At 40.2% G+C, this 24,843-nt stretch overlaps 1 protein-coding gene across 4 annotated transcripts in view; it reads right to left on the bottom strand.

Moving 5' to 3' along the window:
* Lca5 (lebercilin LCA5) overlaps positions 1 to 24,843 on the bottom strand; it is a 93,084-nt gene that overhangs the window by 9,611 nt on the left and 58,630 nt on the right. For all 4 annotated transcript variants that reach the window (XM_060384682.1, XM_060384683.1, XM_021660926.2 and 1 more), the window contains one exon: positions 21,847 to 22,373. In XM_060384682.1, the coding sequence (XP_060240665.1) occupies positions 21,847 to 22,373 (527 nt within the window). The remainder of the gene's footprint in view (positions 1 to 21,846; positions 22,374 to 24,843) is intronic.

Below are 24,843 nucleotides of genomic sequence, written 5' to 3'. Positions count from 1 at the left end.
AAAGCCTAAATCTCTGAATATTTTGGGGAAAATTAGGACATCATTAATCTAAAGGGAGAAAATATACCACAGGCAAAATTGGATGAAATATGCTCAAGTTCCAAATGACAGTGCTGAACAGCAAGAACCGAAGTGAGACCCGTGAAAATGAACACTCAGAATATTTTCAGAAATGATGAAAATGTTTGCAAGTCAAAAGTTCTTACTGAAAGAAAATGTCTCAGTAGGAAAGAATATGAATCCTGAAGGAAGGAATCAATACTGAGCAATAGTGATAAGCACAGAACAATGCCAAACCTAGAAAATCTCAGGAGTCACCTTAAAATGAGGCCTACTGTCTGAAGTTGTATACTCAAGATTTTGGAAGTTCTGCATACCTCAAGTTCTCTGACTCCACAGACATTGCCTGAGATTGACAAACATTTAGGCCAAGGATAACAGAAGAAACCATTTCAAAAAACAAAACAAAACAACAAAAAACCTCCAAATTCTACCTCACAAATGTCCCAAGAACTGGTAACCTCCCCTCACAGATGCACAGATCTACTTACTTAAGTGGAAAGTTCAAGCCTCAGCAAAGGAGAAGTGCAAAGCCAAAGCATCAGGGAAGCTGCAGCCAGAACTCTGGGAGAGCGACAAACAAAGAGAGCGACTGTGCTGAAGATGAGACGGGGCTTCCAGGTGAGACAACAGCAGGGCCAGGGCACATAGGCACATGTCATGATGCTCAGAAATTTCTTGTCTGTTGATCAGGACATCGATTCCACTGACCACAATACTGATAAGCTATAGGACATGCTCAAGAAGCCAAACCTGAGAATCCATGGTTAGAAGGGGCTGAAACACAAACTACAGATGCAGACAACAGTCACTGAAATTACAGTTTGAAAATGTTCTCCACATCAAGGGAGAATAATAGACATCTAACTACAAGAGGCATTAAGAATTTCAAATAGACATGACCAGAAAAGGATGTTTTCGCCAACAAAGAACATCAGACCTCCCTGCAGAAAGCCCAACTACCCCCAAAACATGGACTGTTAAACACCTGCTTACTAAGATTATCATACAGATCAACATTATCCTTTAATATAAAGGAGATGCTTTCCAAGATAAGCACAAACTAAAGCAACTCATGACTACTAAACCAGCATTACAGGAGATATTTTACAATAGACATAGATGAAAAGCGCGAGAATAAGAAAAGAATCAAGGATATTTAACTCAGTATTTGGCAAATTCCTATAATAAATAAAGAAGAGAGAAAAGAACAAAAAGTACACAAATAAACCACAGGGCGAAAAGCCAACAAAATTACAGGAATAGCAAATTATTCTCAGTATTGATCCTGAACCTAAGTAAGTGGTTGTTAACTCTCCAATTAAAAACTGCAGTCTCGTTTATAAGACGACAAAGTCCAACTTCACTGGCAAAGATACACACACTGAAGCAGAAAGGCTGGAAAGGGACTTACCAAGCACACAAACGCAGTAAACAAGCAGGAACAGGTGGCATGATATGTGATAAAACAGACTTCAAACCAGAATTAGAGATGATGAAGAAGAGCATATCCATTACCAAAAGGAAGCATTCATCAAGAGGATGCAATGGTTTTAAACATGTACCACACACTGTTACACTCAATTTCTTCAATACATAATACAGGTGCAGATAAAACAACGGAGATCTCAACATGCCATCTCTTACAGGTAAACATGCCATCAAGACAAGGAAAAACTTTAAAGTTAAGATGGATCATAGGGAACAGACCTAAGAGACATGTTTGGAATACAAGTAACAACTATGAATACTTTCTTCTCACAGCTCATGGAGCAGGCTCCAAAACAGAGCAATTTCAAGCCATAAAATAAATCTTATCAAATATCAGAAATTGAACTATTTTCTAATAAAATTATAAATCAATAAACCACAGAAAGGAAGAAAGAAAGAAGGAAGGAAGGAAGGAAGAAAGGAAAGAAGGAAAGTGTGGAAATAGGCTGAAGGGACTGGAGGGAGAAGGTGGAAGGTAGACATATCAGGAGGCACTGCATACATGAATGAAACTTTCAAAGAATAATTTAAAAACACATCTAAAGGGGGGAAAAAAGGACATGCAGATCCATGCAGACTGAGTAGTAAACGGCTGAACAATCAGGGAGTGATTGAAGAAATCAGGGGGGAAATGCTCAGAATCAAAAGAAAGTGAAAACACAACTTACCAAGTAGTTCTACGAGGAATGTTTACTGCAATATATGCCTACATTAAATGAACCTGAGAGATCTCAAATAAATAACCTACCGATATACATCAAGGCCTCAGAAAAAAAAAAGAGCAATCCAAACCACACATTAGTAGATGGGAAAAAACAGTAAAGATCAGAGAAAAAAAGAAATGAACACAAGAAAACAATAGTAGCCAGGTGGTAGTGGTACACACCTTTAATACCAGCACCTGGGAGGCAGAGGCAAGTGAATCTCTGAGTTCAGGGTCACCCTGATCTACACAGATCAAGACCCTAGACAGCAAGGGCTACACACCTACACACACACACACACACACACACACACACACACACACCTCAAAAAAACCCAAAACAAAACAAAAAAACAAAAGAAAGAATATTAAAGAAACAAAGCATACAGTAAAGCAAAGTTAACTGTCTGAAAAGATAAACATTATCAATATGAAAAAAATAAACAGTTCAATGTCTAGACTTCTAAGATCTACCATAATTAAATTAAAATGATACAAACAATGTAAACAGATCTAGAAGAAACAGTAAGGTTGAAGCAATAATGAAGTATCCAGTGTTGATGGAGTCACTGCTAAGTCTAGTAACTTTCCCATTTCCTGTGACACACACCTGACAAAAACAACTTAACAAAGGGAGTGCTTAAACTCGCAAAAGAGCCACCTGCTGCCTGAGTGAACTGTGGCACTTTTCCTAACAGTAAGAATGAGCCTAGGTGCTCATCAACAGATAAAAATATAAAGGAATCAACACACATGCACACATACCACATACACATTTAATACCATGTACATATATACACATATACACCTATGTATAAATGTATATACACATATGTGCATACCATATATTCATATACACATGCTATATTAACACATACCATATACACACAATACCATATACATACATATACACATACCATATACAAATGTAACACCGTATACATACATAGACACATATCACATACATGCATACCATATACATACACACATACCATATACATTCATACACATACCATATACATACATAAACACATACCATATATATACATGTACATACCATTTGCACACATACACACATACACATATTATTTAGCTGATAAGAATAAAGTCCTGTCATTTTCAGAAAATTTAATGGAACTGGAAGTCATCATTTCAGCAAAATAAGCCAGACACAGGAAGACAAGTATCACACACTCCCATATGCAGAAACAAAAACCCATCATCCTAAAAACTGAATAGTGATCACTAGGGCCTGGGGAGGGGATGGATGCAGGAAAGAGTGAAAGAAGGGCATATGACTATAATAATCCATGTCAGATGCCTATATGAGAATACCACTAACATGTGCATTGATATGTACCAAAAAAAGTGATGTTAATTTAATGATGGAAAGATAAAACCTGAGATGAAATGAACAAATATAAATTACTCCATAGAACTGAAAATTAAATACAAGCCATGAGCCTGTAAGTGTTAAGTGACAGGCATAATCAGGAGAAGGAGGAAGACAAATACTAACTTAGAAATAAGCACTCAATCCAGAGGCTTGAGAGGTGAAATGTGTAGTAGAGATAAAAAGGAGAGAAAGCCTTACACACCATTCTAGAAGAGGATCTTATAGCTTCGAGTTTTATAAAATGCACGAGGCCAGCTTATAATAAAATAAAATTATATGTGAACATGGATATAAAATTCTCCAATATTAACATAAAGAACTAAGCAATATGTGAAACTGCATCAAGCAAAGCAGCATTAACCCCTAATGCATCTAAATAGATGTAAATATATCACAGTAATGAAACAAGAATTCATTAATTACTCTGGTGTCGCAAAGGCAGGCATCCAAGCACCCGATGAGATGCAGTTTATCATTTAAAACAAACTCCAGCACCCTGTTTCCTGTTATGTATAATTTTCACTCACAGAGAAAGATCCAAAAGGATGCTAAAAGTTGTGATCTCTAGATAGCAAGACTATTTCATCTTCAGAGATTTTCCCTCTTTTTAAAAATGAACATAGAAAATTAAAAGACTGATTCTAAAGATGTGTTTGAAAATAAGATGGCTAGGAAGACACTCCTCCTCATAGCTTCAATAGAGTAAGTCCTGAGGATGGAGGCCACAAGGAACTTTACTAACATTGTCTTCTTTTTCAAAATAAGACCAAAGGCAAAAACAGAAATCAAGTAAGACCATGAACATTTTAGATATTCTCTTATGTTGTACAATATTACATAAGAAAAATGCTTTTAGAAATTCCATGGAAAAGCAACTTCTGATAGCATCTTTGGCTGGTAGGGGAGACTTTCCCCACTACTTTACAATAAATTTCAAAGTGTTTTTAAATAAATATTTTAATGAAACAAAAAAAAAATTAAACATTTAACTCTTCACTAAGTGAAGTATGTCAGAATCCTAACTCTTTCCAGAGACAGACTAGGGGTGATCAGGGCTCAACACCTGTGCAACAAACTCAAAGCTGCTGATTTACTTTCATTTATTCATTCTTCCTTAATAAGGAGGAATATTGTTAGACACCAACTGATTATCACTGAGAATACTATTAAACCAACATTTGTTTAAACGGGTCCGATCACGTTGTCTTGACCACTACTCAGTGATGCTGGCAGCTCAGTTCTGAAAACTGTACCCTTGTGAAGGCAGGGGCCTGACACTCACCTCGCCGGCCCACCTTACAGGCTGCTACAGAGGAGTCTGGCAGACAACAGGCAAATTTCAATGACTCTTCCTTACAGATGAATGGAGACCAGTTTCTATGAAGAGTCATCAGGCTTGTACTGCTCCAAGAACACACACACGTACAACAAAAAAACAAACAACAACAACAAAGTGTTCTCCTCTTCCATGCCACAGCCCTTTGAGTAATGAAGTGACATTTTCCCTTAGTCTGATCCATGCCTCCATATTTAGTTCAGTTCTTTTAAGATATTTTATTGCATTTGTGTGTGTGCATGTGTTGTGTGTTTGTGGTGTGTATGTATGTGTGCGTGTACATGCACCTGTGCCACAGAGCACATATGTAGGTCAGAGGTCAATCTGTGGGAGTCAGTTCTCCCCTCTTACCATATGTGTCCCTGGGATTGAACTCAGGTCACCAGACTTGGCTGCAAGCACCTTTAATCTGCTGAGTCATCCCAAAGACTGGCTCTGTTTCAGCATGTCTTACATGACAGGTTCGTTGTTGTTTTTAACTTCCTAGCTATCCTGTTTGCTCTCTATATTTTGTACATGTTATTATAAATAATATCAGCAGTAAATTAGATATAGCAATACCTCTTATCCCATGGTAATTACCATCACTGAATAACTCTTTCCTTTTTGGCACTTTAAGCAGCAATACAGCTTTAATAACTAAAATATGTTCTTAATTAGAACCTGAACTATTTGGCCAGAGGTTCCACAACAGATACCCACACAGTTAATTTTATTTTTTTTAATGAAAAGTTAATAGTTAATAAAGTTGTAATTATTTGAAGGCAAATTTGGGGCCTAGAGATATATTCCATTTTTATCTCATCAGCATCAAAGTAGCCATCCTTCACATTTCTGGACCTGTCACAAAGGCCTTATGAATCCATCCATTCACTTACTCTTTCCAGAAACATTATAGTTACATTCCGGGCAGCATTCAAATACTGTGAGCACAAAACCAAAGTAGGCTGTTTCCAGACCCTTAGGAATCCTGTCAGCTGAAAGCTAAAGAGGACAAAGCCTAACATCACATCCAAAGCACCACCTAGAAACATCATCATGTTTACAGTGGCTTGTGTGCAGCAAACATAGGTAGAGTCAAAGACCCATGAGTAAAGGTTTCTAAGATTATTTTCACCTGTGTTTATTTTCATTTGGTGTTTCTTCAGTGAAACAAGAAAATGAAGGGATGAGGGAATGGCTCAGTCTGGTCAGTGCTCGATGCATAAGCATGAAGACCTGAATTTGAATCCCCAGCACCCAAAATACACTTCTCAATGTAAACTTACACAACCACTCTGGAAATCAATCTGGCGCTTTCTCAGACAATTTCTCAAGATCCAGCTATACCACTCCTAGGCATAAAGATGCTCAAGTACACAACAAGGACATTTGCTCAACCATGTTCATAGCAGCTTTATTTGTAATAGCCAGAACCTGGAAACAACCCAGATGCCCCTCAACGGAGGAATGGATACAGAAATTAGTGGTACATTTATACAATGGAATACTACTCAGCAATTAAAAACAAGGAAATAATGAAATTTGCAGGCAAATGGTGGGATCTAGAAAAGATCATCCTGAGTGAGGTATCCCAGAAACAGAAAGACAGACAGGGTATATAATCACTAGTAAGAGGATATTAGACATATAACATAGACTTTCAACCTAAATTAATCAAAAAAGATGAGGAGGGGCACTTCATTCTCATCAAAGGAAAAATCCAGTATGAGGACATCACAATCCTGAACATCTATGCCCAAAATACAAGAGCACCTGCATCTGTAAATGAAACATTATTAAAGCTTAAATCACACATCGATCCCAATACCTTAATACTGGCAGATATCAACATTCCACTCTCACCAAGGGACAGATCATCTAGATAAAAGCTAAATACGGAAATAATGACATGTACAGAGTGTCATAAATCAAATGGACCTAACAGATGTCTACAGAACTTTTTACCCAAACTCAAAAGAATAGACCTTCTTTTCTGCACCTCATGGAGCCTTCTCAAAAAACTGACCATATAGTCAGGCACAAAGCAAGTCTCAACAGAAAAAAGATTGAAATAATCCCTTGTATCCTATCAGACCACCATGGCCTAAAACTAGACCACCACAACAACAGAAATAACAAAAAGCCTACATACACATGGAAACTAAACAACTCTCTACTCAATTACAGCTTGGTCAGGGAAGAAATGAAAAAAAGAAATTAGAGACTTCCTAAAATTCAATGAAAATGAAGGCACAACTTAGCCAAACTTATGGGACACAATGAAAGCAGTGCTAAGAGGAAAGTTCCTAGGACTAAGTGCCTCCAGAAAGAAGTTTGAGACATCTCATACAAGCAACTTAACAGCACACTTAAAAGCCCTAGGAAAAAAAGAACCAGACACACCCAAAAGGAATAGATGATTGGAAATAATCAAACTCACAGCTGAAATCAATGAATAGAAACAATGAAAACAATCCAAAGAATCAATGAGACCAAGAGCTGGTTGAGAAAAATCAACAAGACAAACAAATCCTTAGCCAGACTAACTAAAAGGCAAAATCAGATATGAAAAGGGGGACATAACAACAGACACTGAGGAAATCCAAACAATCATTAGGTCTTACTACAAAAGCCTATATGCCACAAAATTTGAAAATCTAATTGAAATGGACAATTTTCTTCATAGATTCCATTTACTAAAATTAAATCAAGACCAGGTAAATAGATTAAATATTCCTATATCCCCCAAGGAAATAGAAGCAGTCATCAAAAGTCTCCCTTCCAAAAAAAGCTCAGGGCCAGATGGTTTCAGCACAGAATTCTACCAGACCTTCAAAGAGCTAACCCCAACTGTCTTCAAACTAGTCCACAAAATAGAAACAGAAGGAACATTACCAAACTCATTCTATGAAGCCACAGTCACCTTGATACCTAAACCTCACAAAGACCCAACAAAGAAAGACAACTTCAGACCTATCTCTTTTATGAACATTGATGCAAAAATACTCAATAAAATACATGCAAACTGAATCCAAGAACACATAAATGACATCATTCACCATGACCAGGTAGGCTTTATCCCAGGCATGCAGCGGTGGTTCAATATATGGAAATCCACCAATGTAATCCACCATATAAACAAACTGAAGGAGAAAAATCACATGATCATCTCCTTAGATGCAGAAAAAGCATTTGACAAAATCCAACACCCATTCATGTTTAAAGTCTCAGAGAGATAAGGGATACAAGGCACATACCTAAACATAGTAAAGACCATATACAGCAAGCCTACACCCAATATCAAACTCAATGAAGAGAAACTTAAATCAATCCCACTGAAATCAGGAACAAGGCAAGGCTGCCTACTCTCTCTTCAACATAGTACTTGAGGTCCTAGCTAGAGTAAAAGGACAACTAAAGGAGATGAAGGGGATTCAAATCGGAAAGGAAGAAATCAAAGTATCACTATTTGAAGATGATATGATAGTATACATGAGTGACCCCAAAAATTCAACCAGAAAACTCCTTCAGCTGATAAACACCTTCAGCCAGGTGGCTGGATACAAAATTAACTCAAAAAAATCAGTAGCCCTCCTGTATATGAAAGACAAAAGGGCTGAGAAAGAAACTAGGGGAAACTACACCCATCAGAATGGCCACAAATAACATAAAGTACCTTGGAGTGACTCTAACCAAGCAAGTGAAAGACCTGTTTGGAAAAAAAAAAAAACTTCAAGTCTCTGAAGAAAGAAACTGAAGAAGACATCAGAAGATGGAAAGATCTCCCATGCTCATGGATCAGTAGGATTAACAGAGTGAAAATGGCCATCCTGCCAAAAGCAATCTACAGATTTAATGCAATTCCCATCAAATTACCAACACAATTCTTTACAGACCTTCAAAGAGCAATTCTCAATTTCATGTGGAAAAACAAAAAATAACCCAGAATTACTAAAACAATCCTGTACAACAACAGATCTTCTGGAGATAACTCCATCCCTGATCTGAAGCTGTACTTCAGAGCAATAATAATAAAAACTGCATGACACCAGCATAGAAACAGAATGTTGGATTAATGGAATGGAATAGAAGACCCAAAAATAAACCCACGCACCTATGGATACTTGATTTTTGACAAAGAAGTCGAAACCCATCAATGGAAAAAAGACAACATCTTCAACAAATGGTGCTGGTCTAACTGGATGTCTACATGTAGAAAAATGCAAATAGATCCATATTTATCACCCTGCACAAAACTAAAGTCCAAGTGGATCAAAGACCTCAACATAAAACCAGACACACTAAACCTGTTAGAGGAAAAAGTGGGAACAGCCTTGAACTCACTGGCACAGGAGACAACTTCCTGAACAGAACACCAGCAACACAGGCTCTAAGACCAATCAATAACTGGGAACTCATGAAACTGAAAAGCTTCTATAAAGCAAAGAACACTGTCATCAGAAAAAAAATGACAGCCTACAGATTGGGAAATAATCTTCACCAACCCTATATCTGACAGAGGGCTAATATCCAGAATATATAAAGAACTCGAGAAGTTAAACAACGGGACTGGAGAGATGGCTCAGCGGTTAAGAGCACTGACTGCTTTTCCAGATGTCCTGAGTTCAATTCCCAGCAACCATGTGGTGGCTCATGACCATCTGTAATGGAATCTGATTTCCTCTTCTGGTGTGTGTGAAAACAGCATTTATATACATAAAATAAATAAACCTTTCAAAAAAAAAAAAGAAGTTAAACAACAACAAATCAAGTAATCCAATTAAAAATGAGGTACAGAGCTAAACAGAGAATTCTCAATAGAGGACTATCGAATGGCAGAGAAATACTTAAAGAAATGCTCAATGTCCTTAGTCATCAAGGAAATGCAAATCAAAAAGACCCTGAGATTTTTTTTTTTTTTTTACCTTACACCCATCAGAATGGCTAAGATAAAAAACTCAAGTGATAACAAATGCTGGAGAAGATGTGGAGAAAGGGGAATCCCCTCCATTGCTGGTGGGAATGTAAACTGGTACAACCACTTTGGAAATCAATCTGGAGCTTTCTCAGAAATTAGCAATAGTGCTCCCTCAAGATCCAGCTATACCACTCCTAGGCATATATCCAAAAGATGTTCAAGTACATAAGGACATTTGCTTAACTATGTTTGTAGCAGCTTTATTCATAATAGCCAGAATCTGTAACAACTCAGATGTCCCTCACCTGAGGAATGGATACAGAAATTGTGGTACATTTACACAATGAATTACTACTCAACTATTAAAAACAAAGAAATCATGAAATTTGCAGGCAAATGATGAGAACTAGAAAAGATCATTCTGAGTGAGGTATCCCAGAAGCAGAAAGATACACATGGTATATAATCACTGGTAAGTGGATATTAGACATATAACATAGGATAAACATACACTAAAGAAGCTAAGCAAGAAGGAGGACCCTGGCTAAGATGATCAATCCTCACTCAGAAAGGCAAATAGGATGGACATTGGAAGAGGGAGAAAACAGGAAACAGGACAGGAAAAAAGTCTGGGCATAGAGGTCTTTTCTAAGACTGATACTCCAACCAAGGACTATGCATGGAGATAACCTAGAACCCCTGCACAGATGTAGCCAATGGCAGCTCAGTCTCCAAGTGAGTTCCCTAGTAATGGCAATAAGGACTGTCTCTGACATGAACTCAGTGGCTGGCTCTTTGATCACCTCCTTCTGAGGCGGGGTGCAGCCTTACCAGGCCACAGAGGAAGACAATGCAGCCATTCCTGATGAGATCTGATAGGCTAGGGTCAGAGGGGAGGGGAGGAGGACCTCCCCTATCAGTGGACTTGGGGAGAGGCATGGGAGGAGATGAGGAAGGAAGGGTGGGATTGGGAGGGGATGAAGTAGGGGGCTACTGCTGGGATACAAAGTGAATAAACTGCAATTTATAAAAAATAAATTAATTAAACAAAAAAGAACACCTAATGTTCCCACAAAGGACTATAATTCAGTTCTCAGCACCCACATTTGATGATTCACAATTACTTGTAACTCCAACTCTGTCGCACTCCATGCCCTCTTTTGGCACCTGCAACATCTACATATCTCCACACATGTATCACAAAATAAAAGTAAAATCTTTATACATCAACAAACAAACAAGCAAACAAAACCCCAACAACTTTGGCCAGAGGAAATTAAAGGTTTCCCAACTTAAAAGTATTTTGGGACATGGAAGGCTTAAACATTATGACTTCAGGGTCAGTAAGATGATTCAGAAAATAAAGGTGCTTGTTGCCAAGCTCGATGACCTGAATTCAATTTCTATGGTCCACGTGGAATAAGGAGAGAACTCGAACCCACAAGATGCCCTCTGACTTCCGCTAGCATGCCATGGCATATAAGCCACCACACAGACACACAGACAAAGAGACACGAAAGCACATATGCATGCTTGCACATGCACATAAACACAATAGATAGATGATAGACACAGGTAGACAGGCAGGCAGACAAACAGACAAATAGACAGACAGATGTGATAGTAAAAATTTTAAGTATAACTTAGACCCATCAGATCTCAGAGCTTAGCGGCCCATCAGGAGTCCTACCATTTGGTTCCCCAGATGTGCCAGCTGAAGCCTGGGGGTGAAGACAGCCACAAAACAAGAGGACAAGAACAGAGATAACCTGTTGACTTGACATCCATTATTGTCTTAATTCGCTTCTCATGTTAGAAACAGCATAGAAGGAGGTGATGCAGTGGTAGATTTGGGGTTCCGAAGCTCCAAGAGCAGAGTCTGACCACTAGAGGAAGGTGCATGGGGAGACAGAAATAGACTCACGTGGCCAGTAAGAAATTATGCTCAACTCTCAACTAGTCCTTGCTTCTAAAGACTGTTTACTTGAGAAGCAGTACTATTTTCACAAGAAAAAGGCACTTTCTGAGGGAAGCCTGGAGTAAAGGGAAACTGAGTAATGGCCTCTTATAAGAATATCTACCAAGAGAAAAGTTTACCGAGGCTTGCTTTCACAGGGATATATTCTGAGCTCCAGAATAGCAAACTGCTTCCTAAATTTTCAGCAACTGCTAAAATGTAGGAAGTCTCAATAGCTTCATCATGTTTTCCTTACAAAGCAATTTATTCTGTCCCAATCTGATGCTAAAAGTAGAGCTGGATTTTCATCATGAAATGCTCACCTACAGCTTTCTATAGTGCTTTAAAAAAGAGCTGTACCTTATGTACAGTAATTACAGTTTCATCTTTTCATAAAGGCCAGAAGACAACTCTGTTTGGTGACTATGGACTCCTAGGATGGTCACAATCCCTGACACTTGTTTCAGGACAGACTGTTAGTGTCTGCTTTGATTAACCTGCAGCCCTGGTCAGGAAGACACCAAAGTTTGAGAATACACTGTTAGGTTTTAGAGTAATATTAAAGAATATCTACTTGTTTAAAGTGCTATTTAAATATGCCTCTGTCCTCTAATTAGTGTAAATATCTGTGGGAGGCTGGACGGGCTGCACATTTATTAATCACAACAGCAAACTGCAACGGACTGAATGCAGAAGCAGATATGAGGACGCAGCTATCCTCTACAAAGTCGTACATGAAAGAGATTTACAAATGTAAAAAACGAACCATTTCCATATTGACTTATTTCAAGTTCAGAAGAAAACTATTATTTAAAAACTTTTTAAGGTTTTATTTATTTATTTACTTACTTACTTACTTACTTATATTATGTGTCTAAGTGCTTGGCTACAGATAAGTATGTGATACCTCCTATGTTCCTGGTGCCTGTGGAGGCTACAATAGGACATGGGAACAGAAATAACATACAGATGACTATGAGCTATCATATGGGTGCTGGAAACTGAAATGGAGTCCTCTGTAAGAGACCAGTGCTCTTAACTACTCAGCTATCATTATACTGAAATATTTTATAATGTAATGTAACAGCTACTTATCGTTGTTTAAATAATAAATACTTTAAATGTTCTACACTATAATTCCTAATGTGGACAACATCAGTAGGTATACTCACAAACAAAAGCTCTGCTGGAGAAGGGTTGTCGATGAGTTCTAAATGTTTGAAAACCACTGTACCCTATAACTAAAACATGTGTCTCTGCTTTCAATATCAGGGTTTACGTAGTAAAATTTGTATTAATGTATTAAAGAACATATAATAAAACAGAGCCACTATTTTGAGAAGTGGTTCAATAAGTTGTTAAAGTCTGCTGGTACACAGTATAGTGGCTAAAGAAAACAACATAGTTGTCATGCAGAGGGATGACCACAGCTAACAACAGAGACCAGAGGGTGACCACAGCCAACAACAGAAACCAGAGGAATGACCACAGCCAACAACAGAGACCAGAGGGTGACCACAGCCAACAACAGAAACCAGAGGAATGACCACAGCCAACAAAAAAAAAAACAGGGAAACACTATACTTACTTAAAATATATATAGTATATATTAAATAATTAAAACGAAATTATGCCACCTGGGTGATAATGTTTCCTCCAAAGAGCCACGGGCTAACAAAAATATCCAGTGCAAGAAGTAGGAAATCTTCCTTCCAGCCATTTGTCAGCGGTGTCCAAGGATGTCCCCAAGCAATACAGGTATGCTGTTGGCCCTGGTTGTCTGCCAGAACTTGAAGGTATGAACCCATTGCTGAAGACAACACATACTTCAGACACAGGACATGGAGAAGTCAATCTGGAAGTGACCAGGAAGTTTCCTCCTTGACAACTAGCTCTCAGAGTTTCTCAAGATGTTATGAAAGTTGCCAAGAAAAGCAATTAAAAGTAGCACCCAGCTGTAAAGCCTACAACTCACAATAATGACCAGCATGGCAAACACACCAAGGGTCTAACAGTGACATTTAAATCCTGGGGGTAACACAATAGTCACCTCCTAGGACTTAAACTCTGATCAACAGGAGGGAATTCATGTCTAGAACTGTAAACCTTGCCAACTCCTGTGACTGGTGAGGTCATGGACCCTAGAGGAGAGCCTATTATTTTCATGTTCCTAAGCCAGGATAATTTCTAACTAAATAACTATCCTCATACCCACAGCAAAGTGTAGCTCTAAAACTTCATCAAAAAAGCTTCTGGTAGAAGATGGAGGCAACCACAGAAATTTACACCTAATTAAACTGCAGAGAGCAACTGCAGTCACCAAGCCTTGTCTATAGATGCATCTATAATACAACCCCTACACTTAAGGCTCAGCAAACATTGTGGAAGAGGAGGCAGAAAAATTGTAAGAGCCAGAGGACCACATCCTCTGCAGCAAGATTCTATATTTTACACGACAGGAAAGTTGCACCCCTGAAATATTAAACAATATACTCTCCAAAACAAGACTTGAACAATGATAAAAACAGTTGATGTTCAACATGGATGGGGGAAATTTCATAAGGCACCATCTATTTATGAAGACCCACAGGAAATGAATGCATCCAAGAGAGGAAGCCTCAGCCTCCCCCAAGGATGAGCCCCCAATAGGCTAGCCAATCCCAAGTCATTGCAAAAGACATGAACATATGAGCAACACTGAATGGACTGGGCAGGTTGTGTTTACATGTAATGTGACAATAATGAAAGAAGCCATGCAGAGTAGAAGGGGGCACACTGGAAGAGTTGGAGGAAGAGTATGGGATATAAATGATTATAGTAACAATGTAGGAAAGTCTCAAAAGTTAATGAATGTAAAATCTCAAAATGTCAAAGATGTGACAGACAGTATTAAAATTAGTATAATATGATCAAGATGTTAAATATATGAGTACATGCTAACTTTTCATATCACAAAGAAATATATACAACTCTTTGAGATAATGGATATTGTTTTATTATTGTAATCATTTTTAGTATATGTATGTACCTAGTAATAACATTATGTTCAATGTGTTATACATAATAAAATGCATTTAAAAGTAAACCATAAGAAAGTAAAGCAAAACAAACTGAAAGACATAAAATTTTTGTTTTGAAAGATGTATGTGGTCCATACATAGATAACATATATTTAAAAAAACAGCAAAAAATAATTTAAAAATCCTCAGCACCACACAGCCAGTCATCCTCAGTCATCCTGCCACAACTGCTCCCAGAACTGCCAGACAGAGCCAAGCCACCCTTGAGTTTTATTGTGTGCAAAATGCAACATCACAGTCATCACTGGATCCCTTAACCAGTTACTGGCCCGCGCCATCACCAGCTGACCTAAAGGGAAAAATGAACTTAGAGTGGATGAGGCAAAATTTAAGAAGCTGAATGAGGCGTAACAGCAAAAGCCATACTTCATAGCCAAACTATAAACTCAGTAACAACTATTTTAGGTTCTCAGTTAATTAGTAAGATTAGAAAGGAAATAATTACACATACTGAGTCAGACGCCAAAGGTGTCGGGAAGAGTAAAGGAATAAGCTAACGGGTAAAGAATTCCCCCGGGGGAGCTCAGAAGACACCACATACAGAGTTAGTAAGGTGTGGCAGCAGATGTGACACCAGAGACTTAGCACAGGAAGGTCCCCACTTGCATATTAAACACTGATCCCAATACCACTGTAATTCACAGAAGCAGCATGGGTCAGATCTCAGACTCCGAGACAGGAGCTTATAAATCCGTTATCTTAAAACCTGGGTCATTTCTAAAACCACAACAACCAAACAGTCAACTGAAAATCTAGTTTTTATAATAGAAATAAGCTTTAAAAATTAAAAAAAAAAATTAAAAATGATCTGAGAAAAACTGAAGCTATTTAGGAATGAAACAGGAGTCAAATGCACAGAGACACCTTTCACTCATAGCTGGAAAACTTGAGGTGACTGTCACCATAAAATGATCTGTGCACAAAACAGTGCCTAGCAAAACTCCAGGCACACATGAGTAGTTAAGAGTGCTTGCTACTGCACTGGGCTCTTAGTATCCAAATCGGGTGATCCAATGCAAACACACACACATGTGCATGCATGTGCACAGACACACACACACATGCACACACATGCACACACACGCACACACACACAAAGGGGGGCATGAGTGAAAGCAAGCACACACCTGCAAAAATGAAATAAATTAGGAATCCAAAATGGTGGCACTGAGAGAACACTGTCTGACGAGCAGGACAGCAACCAACAGACTGAACTCTGGGCCCAGTGATTAGGTTTCCTAGGTGAGAGGAAACCCCACAATGCAGGAATTAATCAGGTTCAGGTCACCCAGCCAATCCCGGAAGAGTTCCCGGGTCCCAGCAGGCACTCAGTCACCAGCCCAGAGCCACATGCTTGACTGCTCTGATCACCATCCCAGATTGAACTGTGGGCCCCACAACACCAGAGACTGAGATTTCCGGCCGAGAGAAAACCACGTGGTGAAGGAAGCAATCAGGACCGAACTCAGGTCTCCCAGACAATCCCTGGAAAAGGACCCAGGGCAGAGGGCACTCAGCTGCCAGCACAGAGACCTGCTGCACGCCCAACTCACCGTCTCAGAACTGTGGGCCCCAGAGCACCAGAGACTGGGATTCCCTGTCGGGAGGAAACCCTATGAAGAGGGAAACAGCAGGTCTGACCTTAGGGCACCCAGCCGAATCTCCCACCACCACAAAAAGTTCTCTGGAAAAGTTCCTGGATTCCTGGGTTCCCACAGGCTCCGGGCTCTAGCCTCCTGTTGCATGCCTATGTGCTGTGCTCACCTGCCAATGATTACCGCTTGGGTACTGGGCAAGGAGCTCCAACCTCAGACCTAGAGAAGCCTGAGATCCACAGTATCAGCCCCCAGACACTGCTCCAAGGTACAACCAGTACCCCTAGCTAAACTGACCAAAACCCAGGGCTCCCTGGTTCTTCAAGAGGGCTATGCCCAGCAAAAACAGTGTAAGAGCAGCAGCAGCAGCTCACTAAATTCAGAGCAAGAAGCCCAGTGGCAGGGCAGCTGTCTCCAGGACTTCTCCTGTTGAGAGGACAGCCCCCCTGACTACAATGACCACAGTTACCACACAGATCCATACACCTGAAGTAAGCTGTGGAAATTCCCTGAGAAGGTCTGCCACTGGGTGACCATACCCAAAAAGCTGAGGAGGCCTCCTTCAGGAACAACCATCTTCCTGCCAAGGGGATTCTCCCCACCCCAGGATTCCACGAGGCACCAGAAATTAACAGCCAACACCTGACATCCAGATGGGTAGAGGCCAGTATAAAAGCACAACCAACAAAAGCCAAAGCAATATGGCATCTCCAGAACCCAGTTATCCAGGGGCAAGTAGCCCTGGATGCCCTAACATAAGTGAAATTCAAGAAGACAACCTTACATCTATGTTTTTATGAAGAGGATAATGGAGGAAACAAATGAAATTCATAAAGAAAATAGAACAAGATAAAGTCAAACAGTGTATGGCCATCTGTAAAGAAATACAGAAAGCTGCAGCCAAACAGTCTGTGGCCTTTAGAGAGGAAATAATTAAATCACTGAAAGAAATAAAAGAAACAGAGGAATGTTCAAACAAACAGTGGAGGAATTGAAGGAAAAGCAGGAAAATACAGTCAGACAAGTGAAGGAAATCAACAAAATGGTTCAAGATCTGAAGATAGAATTGGAAAAATTAAAGAAAACACAAATGGAGGAAATTGTGGAGAGAAAGAGCTTAGGGAAGAAAACAGGAACTACAGAAGTAAGCATAACCAACAGACTACAAGAGATGGAAAAAAGATCTCAGGTGTGGAAGATAACATGGAAGAAATCAATGTATCCATCAAAGAAAATGTTAAATCCAAAAGATTCCTGACACAAACCATCCAAGAAATCCTAGAAAACATGAAAACACTAAACCTAAGAATAATAGGAATAGAGGAAAAAGAAGATTCCCATCTCTCAGGCCCAGAAAATATTTTCAACAAAATCATTGAAGAAAATTTCCCCAACTTAAAGGAGAGGTCTATAAGAATACAAGAGGTCTACAGAACACCCAATAAATTAGACCAGAAAAGAAAGTCCTCCTGCCATATAATCAAAACAGTAAGTATACGGAACAAAGAAAAATAATAATAAAAGCTGCAAGGGAAAAAGGCCAAGTAACATATAATGACAAACCCATCAGAATCATACCTGACTTCTCAACAGAGACTATGAAAGCCAGAAGGGCCTAGACGGAGAACACAGATGTCAGCCCAGGCTACTATACCCAGCAAAATTCACAGTCATCATAATTGGAGAAAACAAGATATTCAACAACAAAAACAAATTTAAACAATACCTACCCACAAATCCAGCCTTACAGATGATACTAGAAGGAAAAATACAACCCAAGAAAGCTAACTACATTCAGGAAAACACAGGAAATAAATAACCTCACTGCAGCAAAACTAAAAGTAGCCATGCACCCAAACACAGTACCACAACCAACATCAAAATCAAAGGATCTAACAGCCAGTAGTCATTAATCTCTCTCAATATCAATGGATTCAACTCTCCAATAAAAAGACACAGACTAACAGAATGGATGTGTAAACTGGATCCATCAATCTGTTGCATACAAGAAACACACCTAAATCACAAAGATAAGCATTACCTGAGAGTAAAGGGCTGGAAGACAGTTTTCCAAGCAAACGAACCCAAGAAGCAAGCAGGAATAACCATTCTAATATCTAATAAAATAGACTTTCAACCAAAATTAATCAAAAGAGATGGGGAAGTTCACTTCATACTCATCAAAAGAAAATTCCACCAAGAAGATATCACAGTTCTGAACATATATACCCACATAAAAGGTCACCCACATTTGTAAAAGAAACATTAATAAAACATGAACCACACATAAATCCCCACACATTAACAGTGGAAGACTTCAACACCCCACTCTTACCAAAGAACAGGTCAGCAAAACAGAATTAAACAAAGAAACAATGACACTAATAGATGTCATGAATAAAACAGACCTAACACACATCTATAGAACCTTTCGCCCAAACACAAAAGAATTTGTCTTCTTCTCAGCACCTCATGGAACCTACTCTAAACTAGACCATATAGTTGGTCACAAAGTGAGCCTCAACAGATACAAGAAGATTGAAATAATCACTTGTACCCTATCAGACCACCATGGACTAAAGCTGGACCTCAACAACAGAAATAGCAAAAAGCCTACACACACACATGGAAACTAAACAACTCTTTACTCAATGACATATGGGTAAGGAAAGAAGTAAAGAAAGATATTAACAACTTCCTAGAATTTAATGAAAGTGAAGGCACAACATACTCAAATTTCTGAGACACAATGAAAGCAGTGCTAAGAGGAAAGGTCATAGCACTAAGTGCCTTCATAAAGCAATTTGAAACAATTCATACAAGCAACTTAAAGGCTCACCTGAAAGCCCTTGTGGGGGGGGGGGCAGGTAGAAGCAGATACACCCAAGAGGAGTAAATGGCTGGAAATAATCAAACTCAAGGCCGAAATCAACAAACTAGAAACAAAGAGAACAATTCAAAGAATCAATGAAACCAAGAGCTTATTCTTTGAGAAAATCAACAAGATAGACAAACCCTTAGCCAAACTAACTAAAAGGCAGACAGACACTATTCAAATCAACAAAATCAGAAATGAAAAGGAGGACATAACAACTGACAATCATTAGGTCTTACTACAAAAGCCTATATGCCACAAAATTTGAAAATCTAATTGAAATGGACAATTTTCTTGATAGATTCCATTTACCAAAATTAAATCAAGACCAGGTAAATAGATTAAATAGTCCTATATCCCCCAAGGAAATAGAAGCAGTCATTGAAAGTCTCCCTTCCAAAAGAAGCTCAGGGCCAGATGGTTTCAGCACAGAATTCTACCAGACCTTCAAAGAAGAGCTAACTCCAACTGTCTTCAAACTAGTCCACAAAATAGAAACAGAAGGAACATTACCAAACTCATTCTATGAAGCCACAGTCACCTTGATACCTAAACCTCACAAAGACCCAACAAAGAAAGACAACTTCAGACCTATCCCTTTTATGAACATTGATGCAAAAATGCTCAATAAAATACTTGCAAACTGAATCTAAGAACACATAAATGATATCATCCATCAAGACCAAGTAGGCTTTATCCCATGCAGGCATGCAGGGGTAGTTCAATATATGAAAATCCACCAATGTAATCCACCATATAAACAAACTGAAGGAGAAAAACCACATGATCATCTCCTTAGATGCTGAAAAAGCATTTGATAAAATCCAAAATTCATTTATGTTTAAAGTTCTGTAGAGATCAGGAATACAAGGTACATACTTAAACAAAGTAAAGGCAATATACAGCAAGCCTATAGCCAACATCAAACTCAATGAAGAGAAACTTAAATCAATCCCACTGAAATCAGGGACAAGGCAAGGCTGCCCACTCTCTCCATATCTCTTTAACATAGTTCTTGAAGTCCTTGCGAGAGCAATAAGACAATTAAAGGAGATAAAGGGGATTCAAATCAGAAAGGAAGATGTCAAAATATCACTATTTGCAGATGATATGATAGCATACATGAGTGACCCCAAAAAATCTACCAAGGAATTCCTGCAGCTGATAAACACCTTCAGTAAAATGGCTGGATACAAAATTAACTAAAAAAAAATAAAAAATAAAAAAAAATAAATCAGTAGCCCCTGTATAGAAAAGACAAAAGGGCTAAGAAAGAAATTAGGGAAACAACACCCTTCACCAATAGATACAAAAAAAGACATAAAGTACCTTGGTGTAACTTGGTGGGTCAATAGAACTGAATAGAAGACCCAGAAATAAACCCACACACTTATGGACACCTGATTTTTGACAAAGATGCCAAAACCATTCAATGGAAAAAAGATAGCATCTTCAACAAATGGTGCTGGTCTAACTGGATGTCTACATGTAGAAAAACGCAAATAGATCCTTATTTATCACCGTGTACAAAATTAAAGTCCAAGTGGATCAAAGATCTCAACATGAAGCTAGGTTTTTGTTTGTTTGTTTGTTTGTTTGTTTGTTTTTATCATGGTATTTCACGGCCTTCTCTCTGCCTTCTTATGATCTCGTCCAGCATGAACTTCCAGCTTCTTGGAAAGGGAAGCTTTGTACAGAATATTTACCAAACAGAACATTTCCAGAAATGACTAAGATTCAAATTTATCTATCAGGAGGTGGATTATTAGTAACATATACAATCTTTGACAGTAAGTTCTTACATATACAATCTTTTGTGTAAGTGAAGGTATGCATAGATGTGTGTGCATGTGTCAGGGCCAGAGATCAACCCTGGGCTTCTTTCCCAGCTGCTGTCTACCTTGGTCTTTCATGGGCACCTGGAGCTCACCAGTTAGAGCAGGCTAGCTGCTTAGTGAGCCTCACAGATGCGCTTGTGTGCACCTCCCCTCCCCAGCACTGAAATTACAAGTGTTCACCACCACCCACCACACCTAGCTATTTTTATGTAAGTACTGAGGGTGGCACTCAGCTCCTCATGTTTGAGGGGCTGGTACTTTACAGCCTAAGCTCTCTCCCCAGCTCCTGCATACATCTTCTTAGTTGTCCTTCATCTCCTTTGTGGTTTTGTTGTTGCTGTTGTTATTTGAGACAGGGTATCACTATGTAGCGGCAGCTGGCCCAGAATGTAGACCAGGGCGGTCTCAAACTTACCAAGATGCCCTGGCCTCTGATATCTGAGTGTTGGTGCTAAAGGCCCGCACCACCAACCTGGCTCTGTCCTTAATTTCTATCCCAGGAAATTAATATTAAAAACTACTTTCAGGTCTAAGCCAAGGCCCAGTTGCAATGGGTTGCTTAATCAGAGCCCGCAAACCTATCACCAAACACAATGGGAAGGCATACGATTTTACCTTAATTTTTCTCTCGGTGTCATCTAACTTCAATTCTGCCAAAACTAGTTTCTTGGCCAAATCATCTCGTTCTGGAAGGTGCCTAGCCTCGGAGATCTTTTTCAGTTTCTGTAAGGAAAATTTCGTCCTATATAGTTCGCCTTCTGTATCTTTCACCCTCTTCTCCGTCGCCCGTTCTTTCTCCTGGGACTTCCGTAGGCGTTCTTTGAGTGCAGTAACCTCGTTGTTATGGCGGTGTATCAGTTGCGAGATTTCACCCTCCGCATCTTCGAACTTATTCAGTGCTTTCTCCTGGCGAAACTGAAGGCTTTTCAAAGCCTTGTTTTCTTTCAGCAGCTGGGCTAACCTGACCTGCAGTTCGGACACTTCGTTCTGCAACTCGTTGATTTTCAGAAGTCTTGCAGAAAGAACCCGCTTTGTTACGATATCCGTATCTTTCCGAAGCGGCTCTCTGTTGAGGCTTTGCGACCGCAGCCCCAGCTGGGATCTCTTTTTGCTGATCCCTTTAGCACTCACTTTCGTAGGGTCTAAAAGAGAAACAGTCATAGTATGAGTGAAGGCCGTATGCATTCACAACAAGTAAATCCATTTTTTTTTCTAATTTTTCTTCTGAAAAAAAAAAAAAATTTACAAGTGGTGCATGCCTTTAATCCCAGCACTTGGAAGGCAGAGGTAGGTGGGTCTGAGTTGGAGGCCAGTCTAGTACATACAGCAAGTTCCAGGCTAGCTAAGGGCTATGCAAAAATTAAATATCAGGGACGATTTTTTAAGGTCTTGATTTCTATTTAAAGAGGTTTTGGGGAGAGAAATGTCTCAGTTGGCAAAGTGTCATACAAGCATAAGAAAAAGAGTTTATTCTCCACAACCCACGTAAGAAGCCAGCCATGGTAAAATCAGCCACCATAAAAAGCCAGCCACAGTAAAATCAGCCACCATAAAAAGCCAGGCATGGTGACATAAGCTTGTAATCCCAGCACTTCAGAGGTAAGGACAGGAAGATCCCTGCGCCTCACTAGCCAGCCAGTCCAGACCACTTGGGCAAAATACAAACCAATGAAGAGTTATTGTCTCAAAAAGCAAGGTGGGCGCTCCTAAGAAATGACACCCAATGTTGTCCTCCAGCTTACACACACACACACACACACACACACACACACACACACAGAAAGATATACACAAATGAAATAAACATCAGTTTTAAAGCACATAGAATTCTTAAAGTATGAGATTTTTCAGGGGGCAAGATGGCGGCGCCGGGAGGACTCTCATTCTGAACAGCAGCTCAGCAGGATCGGCACAGTGACCAGCAAGCAGAACTTACGGCCATAAAACACAAGTGATTGTGTTTCTCAGGTGAGAGGATACCCCACGGTGGGGGATTCAATCAGCTTTAACTCACCCGGCTAAACCGCGGAAGAGACCCTGGTTCCGCCAGGCACTTGGTCGTCAGCCTAGAGCTACAGGCCAGCGTGATCTGGTCACTGTCCCAGATTGAACCGTGGGCCCACAACATCACAGACTGGACTTTCCAGTCGAGAGATAACCCCACAGAGCAGGAAACGATTGGGACCCACTGTAGGTCACCCAGACATCCCCTGGAAAAGACTCGGGTTCCACGGGCGCCCCAGGAGCCAGCCAGAAACAAGAGCTGGGGACCCAGGAGCCTGCACAGAGCCCTGCCTGCTTGCGTGCCTGATTCGCTGCCTGAGATAGAACTGTGGGCCCCAGGGCACCAGAGACTCAGTTTCACCATTGGGTGCAAACCCACAGGGAGGGAAACGGCTGGTCTGATCTCAGAGCACTCAGCTGATACCACCACCTGAAAAGGTCTTGGGAAAATTACCCAGTTTAGGCAGACACGAAGGCTCTCAACGGCCAGAAAGGCGGAGCCACGGGCAAGCGTCTGTGCCTGTGGGTTCTACTCGCTACCACCCCAGACAGAATGGCGGTCCCCAAAGCAAAGACTGGGTGTCCCTGGCAGGAGGAAACCCCCAGCGGGGGGATCATCAGGTCTAACGCTCAGGACACCCAGCACCAAAAGACTTTTTGGATTCACGCAGACTCTAGGCTCTAGCTTTCTAATGCTGGCAGGAGCACTGTGCTCAGCAGCCATTATTGAGTACCCCTAGGGCACTGGGGCACACACCTGCATCCTCAGACCTACAAAAGCCAGAGAGCCATTACAGCAGCCCTCAGATACTGTGCCAAAGATCAACCAGTTATCCCTAGCTAGACTGACAAAACTGTGGGAATCCCTGGTCCTTCAAGAGGGCTGCACCCACAGCATCCGGACCAGAGCAGTGCCTATAGCCGACATCCCAGACAGGGACACACAGTTTCCGGTCCAGACTGAGGCACCCAGCCTCCAGACCAGAGCGGTGCCCCCAGGTGCCAACTCAACCTAGGTGCACATTCTTCAGGCCCAGAGCAGAGCACTCAGCCTCTGGCCCAGAGACTTGCTGGGCACTACTCTCACTTTCCCGGACAGAACTGTGTGCCCCAGGATAACAGATTGAGTTTCCCTGTTGGGAGAAAACCCCAACTAGGAATCAGCAGGTTCTTCAAGAGGACTGTACCTGGAAAATTGTAACAACAGCAGCAGCTCACTAAATTTATAACGAGAAACCCAGCACTGGTTTAAGCAGCTTGAAGATCTCAAGCTGTCTTGAGAACTTCTATGAGTAAGAGGAAAGCCCCCCCCTACATAACAAAGACCACAGCTACTACTCAGGGCTATATACCTGAGGTGAGCAGTGGCAATTCCTGAGAAACACTGGTCATACAGTTACCATAACCAAAAAGCAGAGGAGGACTCCTTCAGGAAAAATTATCTTCCGGCCAAGGGGATTCTCCCTACCTCAGGACTCCAGGAAGCACACAAACTAACAGCCAACACCTAAAACAGCCCAATGGGTAAAGGTCAGTGTAAAAGCTCAACCAACAAAAGACAGAGCAATATGGCATCTTCAGAAGCCATCCATCCAGGGGTAAGCAGCC

Source organism: Meriones unguiculatus, chromosome 6 (assembly GCF_030254825.1).
Source record: "Meriones unguiculatus strain TT.TT164.6M chromosome 6, Bangor_MerUng_6.1, whole genome shotgun sequence".
Lineage (NCBI taxonomy): Eukaryota > Metazoa > Chordata > Mammalia > Rodentia > Muridae > Meriones > Meriones unguiculatus.
The sequence above is the reverse complement of the archived record's forward strand: the minus strand, read 5'-3'. Positions and strand labels throughout refer to the sequence as shown.